General features: G+C 41.3%; 1 protein-coding gene across 1 annotated transcript in view; it reads left to right on the forward strand.

The window, feature by feature from the left end:
- Foxo1 (forkhead box O1) overlaps positions 1-11344 on the forward strand; it is a 93377-nt gene extending 82033 nt beyond the window's left edge. Inside the window, exons 2-3 of the mRNA XM_027928809.3 lie at positions 6188-7537; positions 8033-11344. Of these exons, the coding sequence (XP_027784610.1) occupies positions 6188-7525 (1338 nt within the window). The 3' untranslated portion in view covers positions 7526-7537; positions 8033-11344. The remainder of the gene's footprint in view (positions 1-6187; positions 7538-8032) is intronic.
- The last annotated feature ends 618 nt before the right edge of the window (positions 11345-11962 follow it).

Consider the following 11962-nt stretch of genomic DNA (forward strand, 5'->3'; position numbering starts at 1 on the left):
ATGGGTGTTCTTCAGGATGTTCATGTGTAAAGGAAGGTGTTCTGGTAGGTGAAATCACCTTAATGAAAGAACATCAGGTGTAAGTGTAAATTAGCCCTGCAGGTGTGTAAGTGTATAGATTATCTATCTGTAGCAGACCTTTGTTACAATACCTTTTTTAATGTCGGATTACATGCTATTGATAAGGTGTCTATTGACATTACTTGTAATTGACTAGCTAGGTATGGTGATGTATGCCTGCAATCCTAGTGTCTCAGGAGGCTGAGGCAGGAGGATCTCAAGTTCAAAGCCAGCCTCAACAAAAGCAAAGCCCCTCAGAACCTGTCTCTAAATAAAATACAAAATAGGGCTGGGAATATAGCTTAGTAGCTGAGTGCCCCTGAGTTCAGTCCCCCGTTAAAACACCCCTCATACACGGGAAAAAAAAAATTGACTAAAGGTCACGTGTTTTCCTTGTGTTTGTTTTATTTTTAAAAGTTGTTGTTTTACTAGCAACTCTAATGGGAACTCGGTGTTGAATAGAGATTTTTCCTACTTTCTCTTTAGTTTATTTTGACTTGTGGAAGTGTAGGAAGAGATGGTGTAAAAGAGAGGAAACAGGAGGAGGGAATAAAGGCCATGCTGGGAGTGTCTGCACAACAATTGCACGCATTGAGAAAGTTCACAGAATTAGATAAGATGTTTTGGGAAAATTTAGCTTATCTGATATTTTGAAGGAATTTTTAAAATTTCTAGAACAAGTCCATTTAGTCATATGTTATGATCTCTTAGTATGACGTTCTTTATGTTGGATCCGATGGCTGTCACCAACACCATTGCTCAGAGCTGGTGGCAGTTCCAGGCAGCTGAGGCGGGAGGTGGAGGGGGGTGTCTCTGGGGATTTTGCCATTTCCTGGGAGTTCCCAAAGCCTCTTTACACAGTCTTTCCTAGGATGATGTGTCTCTCTGAAATTCACACTTGAACTGCTATAGCTTCCTGCCATAAAGGGTAACCCATTGGAATAAAAGCAAATCATGTTGCATAAATTTATCACTCATTAAGGCAGAAAATGAGTTTTGTAAACTAATAAACAGAATTATTTCTGCTCCCTCAAGGGGCACACTTTAGTCTGAAGTGGGTTCCTTTGATTCTTCATAATGATGGCAAATCCCAAGAGGTGATTTTGTCAGCCAGCAGCAGTGTTACAGGTACAGTTACACAAACTTGTTTTGAGGTCTTAACTGGAAAAATAAACTTTTCGTGCCTCAGTTTCCCCATTACTAAAGTGGGGTCAATAATACCTGCTTCATAGGGTTGTTCCAAGGATGAGATCGATTGACAGCAGTAAATTATAAAGTAGAACATATGTTATGCTACATAAGCTTGAAAGCCAGACTGTAATGAACATGATGTGTTCTGCTTACGTTGATGGTTTTGTCATATTTTTGATTGAACACAGAAACCAGAATATTCTTAAAATTGCCAAGGAGAAACGTGGAATAGAGCACCAGTCGTAATACCCTGGCTGGCAGGTGGTAGTCTCCATACAGGCATCTGAGCTGGTAGCTTTGGTGAAAGGACAAGACTCAGGGAACCTGGGATCAGAGAAGCCCAGGGTGAAGAGAAGTGTCCAGGAAGATCAGGCTCAGTTCAGCTCTCAGTGGCAGGAGCAAAGAGCCACAAATAGAAGGCAAGACCACACCCTTCAAAACCAGGCCTTGGAGGTGGGGTGGGGATGATAGGAGGTGCAGAGAAATTCTAGACTCCACTCAAGGCTGGTTCTGCTCTCTTGTTCTTAGTTGGAGTGTCAGGCTCCTAGAAGTCTATTATAATACACTAGTGGTCTCTAAATGATTTTTAAAAAAAACACGTATATCCTTTGACACAAGATTTATTGATATAATTCAAATATATTTTATACATTAATATAACACATTCTTGAATATGAATTTTAGAAGAATGAGTTAAAATTTTTAAACTAGGTGCAGGGGGATGTAGCTCAGTGGTAGAGCATTTGCCTGGCATGGGCAAGTTCTAACTGAGTTCAATACCTAGTACTGCATAAATTAATAAATACCAATAAATCAAAGTAAAAAAAAATTTGTAAAGATTGCCTCCTGAACTTCAATGCCTGGCTTTAGGTTAGAGTTAAGAGCACCTTGGGCAGGACATGTGTAAAATGATTTTGTCCTATGTTCTCAGGGAGTCTCTGGAGGTCCCCCTCAGTGCCTAGCTCCTTTGGCTGGGTGGTAGAACAGCACAGTGGAGTTCACTCAGAACGACCTCCATGGAGTCTCTGACAGAGACCATGAAAAGCCTGCTATGATACCTGCTGCTACTTTTTCCACGCATGCTGCCCGTGTCCAGAATACCAGCAAGCATGTGCGGCGCAGTAGCAGTGTCTTAAGGATGCTTGAGGATTCTGGTGCCACTGGTCAGCAAATACATTGATGGAGACAGTACCTGGTGTGTAAAGAAAATACCATAACTTTTCTCCCAGACCAGCCTGTCTTTCAAGTAAAGAACATAAAAGCCTCATGTTAGTGGGAAAAGTGGAAGGTATGATTATAAGGAAATGAGACCAACATTTATAATATAGATAAGTCTGCAAAACAGATTATTCTGTAGATACCATTATCCTGGTAGTGATAACAATAACATCACTAATTTTGATTGAGGCAAGCATTTTATACACGTATTATTTTATTAAATCTTCTCAAAGCCTTGTCAATGTAGGAGCTATGAGTCTGTCCAGCAGATGCTCCAGCGCCTACTTGATGATGCTGCTGTGAGGAGATCAGGCACAGGAAGATAGACAAGGCTCCTGTGTTCACATTAACAGTTCACAGTGCATGGGGAGCCAGATGCCCTGGGCCCCACATAGCAGAGGCATAAACTGGCTAAGCAAGGTGTCCCGTGTTACAGAGCTGCTGGATGTATGGATTATCAAGAAATGCTTTCAGAAGAAAAGGATATTTGGACTGAGACAGAAGCTGTGTGTGGGGGTAACAGCTTTGGAGTAAAAAAGGTCAATGATCCTGGACAGTCCTATGTGTGTCATTTGATCTCTTCTTAGGTCATAAAACTTACAGAGGGCAGACTCTGTCTGATCCTTCTTGTGTCCTTCTCCTAGAACAGTATAGGTTCCAATGTGGATTGGCATTAATTGCTACATGAATTATGATACATGGTGTGGATGTAAGACATCATGCCTCTCTAATGTTTTGGGGATCAGTCAGCAGCACACGTTTATTGAGTATTGGCTCTTTCTCTGATAGCATCATGCAGAAACACAGGATTGGTGTGATTGGTAGTACATGAGTCTTGGTCCTCACCCATTGCCTTTTTCCTCAGGTAAGAATTGTTGGGAGTTCAAAAGCAAAGTGTCTCAGAGTCCAGCAGTCTCAGATGGTTCTGCCACAGTCTCATGTGTGAATAACACTCTTGTCCAGCATAGAAGTACAGACACAACATCAGTAATAGCAGCACATATTTTTACAAGATTCATCTTTCCAAACCCCGCCCCATAGAAATCATAGCTTCTTTAATGTCCTCCTGGCTGTGTGAAAAACAGGAATTTATGTAACAAGCCCTGCACAGCGAACCTTTTCCTGTTCGGAAAAAAAAAAAAAAAAATTTTTTTTTTTTAATTGTTGGCAGAGTTAGTAGACAGCTCTCTTACTCAAAGAGTGACCTGAAATGTCCTCTTAGAAAAATATGCAATGTGATGTTTTGATAAGTAAGGGATTGCTATGGCTTTAAAAAAAAAAAAAAATGAGTACTGAATTAGTATATGTCCCACCTGCATTAGTGAACCTTCTTGAACTTTTTTGATTTCATTGTGATGTCTCCTGTGGTATTTGTTAACACTGCCCTCAATTGCACTTGCATCTTGGGTGTTGTAAAGCTGCACTCCACTCTCCCCAGGTCAGTGTAGACAACCAGGAAGCTGCTATCTGGGAAGATCTTTCTCCTCTTTTATCATTAACTAAATGTGACAGGGACAGGAGTCAAGCTTCCTTTCTTCCAGAGGTTTCATCTGAGCTTATCTGTGTGTCTATTGTGTTCAGAGAACAAAACTGTCATGATGGAATGTTGTGCAAATGCCCAGACTTCCAGTGTGTAGACAGCGTTCCAGGGTGCAGGGTCATAGCGCTTGGCTGCATTCCAGTGCTCCTCCAGGCAGGCTGCTGCTTTTAAGAAAGAGTTGAGAACTTGGGTTGCTAGAGTTTTGTGGGCATAGCAGATAAGTCTGTAGCTGAGAGAGAGAGAGAGAGAGAGAGAGAGAGAGAGAGAGAGAGGAGGCCTTTCTGTGAGATTTTGGGGATCTATGGGAATGAAATTGAACACAGAGAAATGTAGTCCTCAGCCTCTTCGGGAAATCTTTTATGGCCTCTGTGTCCTCCTTGTGGCATGTCTTGAGTTGGGGATAAATCATAGGTGGGAAGAGAAAGTCTTGGAAACAAGAGACTGTCACTGCTGTGTGCCCATGCACCTGCCTAGCATCCAAGCCAGGAAAGCTTTTGTTCAGCTGTATTTGACCTGTGTCCTGGGCACCCTGGCAGAAGAGCTTGTCACATAGCTGCTGTGCTGCAATTCTTGGACAGAATGTAGCACCGAAAGCATTTTGAAATGTGTTTTTTTCAGCTCTGACTATTGGGCTTCCTTCTGATTTTTGTGTCTTCTTTTAGAAAGCAAGGTTTTCTACCCCTCTTTCTGTTTTCCACCTCCTTCAGTGAGAAAGACAAAGAGAACTCAGGGTTGTGTGTGAACCTGGCACTGTCCTGCTGTGCAGAGGATCTGCTCTGGTGCAGTGGTGGGTACTTGGGGGCATCCTTGCCCCTGGTCAATAGCAAGAGGATATGGGTAGTGTACCTACTTCCCTGGGTGACCACAAATCCGGACAGAGCCTTTTTGTGGCTCCAGAGAGGGACTGCAGGGAGGGAGGGTTCTCAGTCAGCTGAACCTTGCACCCATTTGGCAGAGGAGGCCAAGGAACTCAGGGGTCTAATATATTCAGTGTCCTGCTCCCGCACCAGAGATCAGGCTCCTGAGGCTGCTGCTTGAACAGACAGTGACTGTGCCCCAAACTGTGCTGGGGCAGAAACTGTCAGATAAGCTCTATTTGTTTCCCATAGGCTCTCCCAAATGTCAGGAGTCTGGCCACGTGTTGAGTAGGAGAATTATATTGGGGCTTCCTTGTCTACAGCTGAAGCCTAAGAAACTGTGGTCCTTTTTCCTCATATATTTGCAGTTGTGGGTTTGTCTGTACAATATACCTCTAAGCTCCCTCTAAGCTCTTCCCATATCCCTCAGAAAAAGAGTGGAGACACACAATTTAGAATTGTGTTCCTCCACTCCTGTTTGTCCTCTCCAGTTACCTTTTTGGACAGAATATAGCTCCTAATGCAAGGTCATAGAGTTAGTTGGTTATTAGGGTAGAGGGGTACTACTTGAATGGAAATTTTTCCTTTATTGGTCAGTTAACTCTCTCAAATACAAAAAGATTGACTGTTTCCTGTTATCAACTTGAAAGGCTAATGGAATTCCAAGGTATAAAGTTTTCAGGCTTCTAGGTTTTAACTGAGAATATATCTGGTTTCATCTCCCCACTCCCACAATAATGTGGGCCCAGTGAAATAAAACTTCTCACTTGGTATAAATGGCCTGTTCCATTTTAAGAGAACTAGCAATTTGAGGAATAATGGAATGGGAAGGGGTCGTGATGGTACTTTGATATTCACTACTGTTTGCATAGCATTACAGTGTGCAAAACTTTAGTGTTTTTTAAAAGATTTTTTTATTTGTAGATGACACAATACCTTTATTTTATTTGTCTATTTTATGTGGTGCTGAGGATGGAACTCAGTGCCTCACATGTGCTAGGCAAGTGCCTACCATTGAGCCACAACCCCTGCCCAACTTTAGTGGTTTTTAAAACCAGTCCCTGTAATTTCCCCATAAAATGTAGCCATATAAAAAGGTGTTTTTACTCATGCTTATTTAATTTAAAGATATAGGTGCTATTTTTCCTACACCAGCTTGAGATCTTTTGTATTGGGTCTAGAGCTATTATGACTGTTCAGATTCAATCTGTACCATAAATTCTTCTAAAATTTTACCTGTCTTCCATATAAGACATGTTGAATAGTTAACTTTCCAAGTGGAGAAGTATTATACTTCTGACATTATGTGTTTGCTTTACAGAATTCAATTCGTCATAATCTGTCTCTACACAGCAAGTTCATACGTGTACAGAATGAAGGAACTGGAAAAAGTTCTTGGTGGATGCTCAATCCAGAGGGAGGCAAGAGTGGAAAATCCCCCAGGAGAAGAGCTGCATCCATGGACAACAACAGTAAATTTGCTAAGAGCCGAGGCCGAGCTGCCAAGAAAAAAGCATCCCTTCAGTCTGGCCAGGAGGGTGCTGGCGACAGCCCTGGATCTCAGTTTTCCAAGTGGCCTGCGAGCCCTGGCTCCCACAGCAACGATGACTTCGATAACTGGAGTACCTTTCGCCCTCGAACTAGCTCTAATGCTAGTACTATTAGTGGGAGACTTTCTCCCATTATGACGGAACAAGATGATCTGGGAGATGGGGATGTGCATTCTCTGGTGTACCCACCATCTGCCTCAAAGATGGCTTCTACTCTGCCCAGTCTGTCTGAGATAAGCAATCCTGAAAACATGGAAAACCTTTTGGATAATCTCAACCTTCTGTCATCCCCAACGTCATTAACTGTTTCAACCCAGTCATCACCTGGCAGCATGATGCAGCAGACACCATGCTACTCGTTTGCACCACCAAGCACCAGTCTGAACTCACCCAGTCCAAACTACCAAAAATATACATATGGCCAGTCCAGCATGAGCCCTTTGTCCCAGATGCCTATGCAAACACTGCAGGACAACAAATCAAGCTATGGAGGATTGAATCAGTTTAACTGTGCACAGGGACTCTTGAAGGAGTTACTTACTTCTGATTCTCCTCCCCATAATGACATTATGTCATCAGTTGATCCTGGGGTGGCCCAACCCAACAGCCGGGTTCTGGGCCAGAATGTGATGTTGGGTCCTAATTCAGTCATGCCAGCCTATGGCAACCAGGCATCTCATAATAAAATGATGAATCCCAGCTCCCATACCCACCCTGGACATGCCCAGCAAACATCTGCAGTTAATGGGCGTGCCCTGCCCCACACGGTGAACACCATGCCTCACACCTCGGGTATGAACCGCCTGACCCCAGTGAAGACACCTTTACAAGTGCCTCTGCCCCACCACATGCAGATGAGTGCCGTGGGTGGCTACTCCTCAGTGAGCAGCTGCAATGGCTATGGCAGGATGGGCGTTCTCCACCAGGAGAAGCTCCCTAGTGACTTGGACGGCATGTTTATTGAGCGCTTGGACTGTGACATGGAATCCATAATTCGGAACGACCTCATGGATGGAGATACCTTGGATTTTAACTTTGACAATGTGTTGCCCAACCAAAGCTTCCCGCACGGTGTCAAGACAACGACACACAGCTGGGTGTCAGGCTGAGTTAGTGAGCAGGTAAGTTCACCCCAATATCAAAAGGCCTCTTGAAGAGTAGAACTTAAAAGAGAGGAACACGGTAATTTGCCACGTGTCTCCATGGTTAGGACTTTCTTGATATCAACTGACTGTCCCTTGCAGCAAGACATCTTTTATCCATTCCCCACTCCCCTTTTTTGCAGCTTATCCATTTGCCTTTTGAGCTTAAAAATACAAGAAAGCATCTTTTTAACTGCTTTAAAGATTTTTTGACAGTTAGATGGCTTCATCTTTTTAGTAGCTCTTCAATAAATGAGTACATTTGATACAAATCAAATGCTGAAGGGGTCTTTTTAAAGTGGAACTTTTTTTCCAATGAATGATTTTTTAGAGCAGTTTGAGAAAGCACTAGCTTCCCCTAGCCCCCACCCCAAGTATGTGTATCACTCTAGTTTGTGAAGTTGAATTGATTTTAATTTGGCTGTATTTTCACTGTGTGTGTATATGTGTGTATGTTTGTGTTTTTCCCCCTAGGCTACACTTATGAACGTACTTCAGATTGTCTGACAGCAGGAACTGAGAGAAGCAGTCCAAAGATGTCCTTCACCCCTCCTTTAGTTTTCTTGATTTAACATACACACACACACACACACACACACACACAAAATCCTTTTTTCCTTTCGTCAGACTTGGCAGCAAAGACACTTTTCCTGTACAGGATGTTTGCCCAGTGTTTGCAGGTTATGTGCTGCTGTAGATAAGGACTGTGCCATTGGAAATTTCATTACAATGAAGTGCCAAACTCACTACACCATATAATTGCAGAAAAGACTTTCAGATCCTGGTGTGCTTTCAAGTTTTGTATATAAGCAGTAGATACAGAATTGTATCTGTGTGTTTTTGGTTTGTTGTTGTTTTGTTTTTGTTTTTTGGAATATCCATTTGGTCCAAGGAAAGTTTATACTCTTTTTGTAATACTGTGATGGTCTCATGTCTTGATAAGTTGAACTTTTGTTTGTACCACCTGTGTTCTGCTGAAGTGATCACAAAGAACTAAGATCTTCATTCTGCACCTCCATTAAACAGCTTTGGACCTGTTCACATGCCACAGGATTCACATGAGAACCAAGTAGCCTGTTATCAATCTGCTGAATTAATGGACTTATCAAACTTTGGGGGGGAAATAGATTAAATGCCAGCCTTGTACAGGTCTTTTCTATTTTTTTTTTTTTGTTGTTGTTGTTGTTTATTTTGTTATTTGCGAATTTGTACAAACACTTAAAATGGTTCTAATTTCCAGATAAATGATTTTTGATGTTATTGTTGCAACTTGAGATCATTTTTGGAATAGATATTGAACTGTAATGTTTTCTTAAAACTAGAGTCTACTTTGTTACATTGTCTGCTTGTAAATTTGTGGAATCACAGGTATTTGGGGCAGCACTCATGATTTTCATTTTGTATTTCTAACTGGATTAGTACTAATTTTATACGTGCTTAACTGGTTTGTACACTTGGGATGCTACTTGGTGATGTTTCTGACTAATCTTAAATCATTGTAATTAGTACCTGCATACTCAACGTTTCTGGCCCTGTTTGGGCAGGAAAGTGATGTATAGTTATGGACACTTACTTTGTGTTTTGTATTTAGAAGAACTTAATATGTTTTTATGTATGTATTTTTAAGAAATTTCACCTTATCTTGCCCTGTGAACTATGTGTGCCGCATAGTGTCCAGTCTTCTGATAGATGCCTGTGTGTGGCATCGTTGCAGTTACTCCGGGGAGGCCTCATAATGTTTGGAAATCAGAAGGGGCACCTGCATCTAAAAATAATACTCTTTTGTCAAATTTGGGGTTTCTTTTAGCTTAACCTTTTTGAGTTATGCTTCAGTAAAAGTGTTCCTTATAACTGCTCTGATTTCGGTCCTGATGGTTGATTTTGTAGCTCTGTCTTGAGGAATCATGTTAGTCTTCACTCTGTCCCTTTCTCTTCTGTCCTGCAAAGTTGAAGGGAAGAAGTTTTAAAAGTGGGACTTAAGTGATTTTTTAGAATGCTTTATGTTCATAAGTACAAATGACAACCAGATGGAATAGAACTTGTTTAAAAATTGGGGCAATTAATTGGAAAACCATCTGTAAGCTGTATATTTGAATTTATTTTAAAAGCTTTAGTTTAAGTAAAGAATTTGACAATTTCTTCAGCCTTTAGCAACCTAAACTATAACTGTGAGCATTACGTTTTAATACTTTCCAGTTACCTGAATCTGATAGACTAGGTCAATTGGCTTCGCCTCCCATTCAGTCTGTTTCAAATCATGTAAATCATGTGGAAAGTCTGAAATCATCCCAGAAAGAGACAGGTGCACACAGTTTTCCTTTTGCTTTCTTGAGAAGGCTCTGGTTTCTGTGCACACAGCCTAAACCACCCTTGCTTTTTTCCTAGTATGTTAATTGCATCTTCATTGGCTTCATTTTTCCTGCACATTTAACAAGAACACATGTGTTCATGATCGATTTCCAGCAGTAGGCCGGCTCTGTTGTAAGCTTCTCACTGTGATTTTTACTGTTCCAAACACTCTAAGCAGCCACCCCTCTGACCATTTTCTGTTCGGGCACTCCAAAACATGGCTTGTTTTAGAAAGCTTAGTTTCCCCCAAGCAGAGCCTCCTGCATACATAATAGAACTTGTTGGTGTTGAAGAACTCGGGTGCTCATTTCTGTTCCTGTGTCTTCTCATTTTCCTTCCCTCACATACCATCGCTTCACCATTACAGAGGGAGCCTTGGCGTTCATTGCAGAGGCATCTACAGCTGAAATCACTGTAAACTCTTACTACTTCGTAGAATGACTTTTGGAAGGTATTTCTTCCTCCTGAGTTTGTCCTGCTCACTCTACAACCCATGCCCCATTTTTCTTGGTGTTAAAGCCCAAATATAAATCCTGGACACCTCTCTGTGTACCGAAAGTCCAGGGAAAAGCATCTTGTCTATTTGGAAAGTAAACATCATGTGGCCTCCGGGAGTTCTTTTTCTGTAAGAATACTGACTTTCTGGAATAATTAGTATATTATTGTACATGATTGCTTTGTGAAATGTGCAAATGATATCACCTATGCAGCCTTGTTTGATTTATTTCCTCTGGTTTGTACTGTTATTAAAAGCATATTGTATTATAGAGCTATTCAGATATTTTAAATATAAAGATGTATTGTTTCCGTAATATAGATGTATGGACTATATTTAGGTAATAGATGCATTACTTGGAAAGTTCTGCTTTGACAAACTGACAAAGTCTAGGTTGATTAGCAAATTGTATCTCAGTTAGCAGTAAATCAGTGGAACATGCCAAGAAAAGGATAAGGATACTTAAAATGGAAATAGTTCTCCAAAGGTGTACAATTTGGACTTGTTCAGCTGCTCAGTATATGTTACCAATATTCCCTCAGGCTCCCACCCCAAACTTGAAATTCTTCTAGTTCTTAAGAGTTCCTAATTTATAACTGATTTTAAAATTAGAAGTTTCTCTAGTGGTTTCAGTTTGGGAGTAATCATTCAGTTAAAAGTACAGTGTGGTTTATGCAAACAAATAGCTTGGCATTAAAATTGGCCTCTTCTTGAGGTGGGGCCCAGCCTGGCACTGTGGCCAGGGTGGCCATGTAAGTCCCGTCAGGATAGTCACGCCCTCCCGCATTTCCACATGAGTTTAGTAACAGTGCAGATTCCATGTCCCTGTTCTGATACCCTCTGAGAAGTGCCTGATGATGCTGATGTACTTACAGACACAAGAACAATCTTTGCTATAATTGTATAAAGCCATAAATGTACATAAATTATCTTTAAATGGTTTGGTGTCTTTCTTTACTTATAATTGTTAGAATAAGCTCTTCATTAGAAATTTTTGTTTGTTTAGCTATCAAGTACTTGAGTTAAACCTTTTAATCACATGTTTATTCAAATCTGGTATTTCCTTTGGAGGAAAGGGGAACAATCCCTCTAGAACCAAGCCTTGCCCCCGGAGATGGAACAAGTACAGTCTCTGCTAACAAGCAGTCCTGGAGTACTTAATCGTTGAAATGTCTAAAACTACTTCTGCTCCAGTAATTCCGAAGTAAATTCCAGTAAAATCTCATGGTAGAACAGACCGTGCTGGAGGTGAAAGCAATGTGAAGGCGAGACAGGAGGGTCCTGAATAGGAGGCCACGGGCAGGCAGACACCAGTAGTATGGAGGAGATGATGGCCTTCCAGGTCCAGATGTGCTACTGTCACCACTACACACCTGGTTAGAGGAGGATGATGAGTCCTTTCAGTGATTGCAGGTCAGAAGTTTCCATGTTTGCTCAGAATCTGCCTGAGGAATGAACTAGGATTCCAGTAACATGGTTCAAATGCATTTTATTTTATTTTTTTTAAAGAGAGAGAGATTTTTAATATTTATTTTTTAGTTATCGGCGGACACAACATC

The sequence above is a fragment of the Marmota flaviventris genome, chromosome 4, assembly GCF_047511675.1.
Source record: "Marmota flaviventris isolate mMarFla1 chromosome 4, mMarFla1.hap1, whole genome shotgun sequence".
In the NCBI taxonomy this organism is placed as follows: Eukaryota; Metazoa; Chordata; class Mammalia; order Rodentia; family Sciuridae; genus Marmota; species Marmota flaviventris.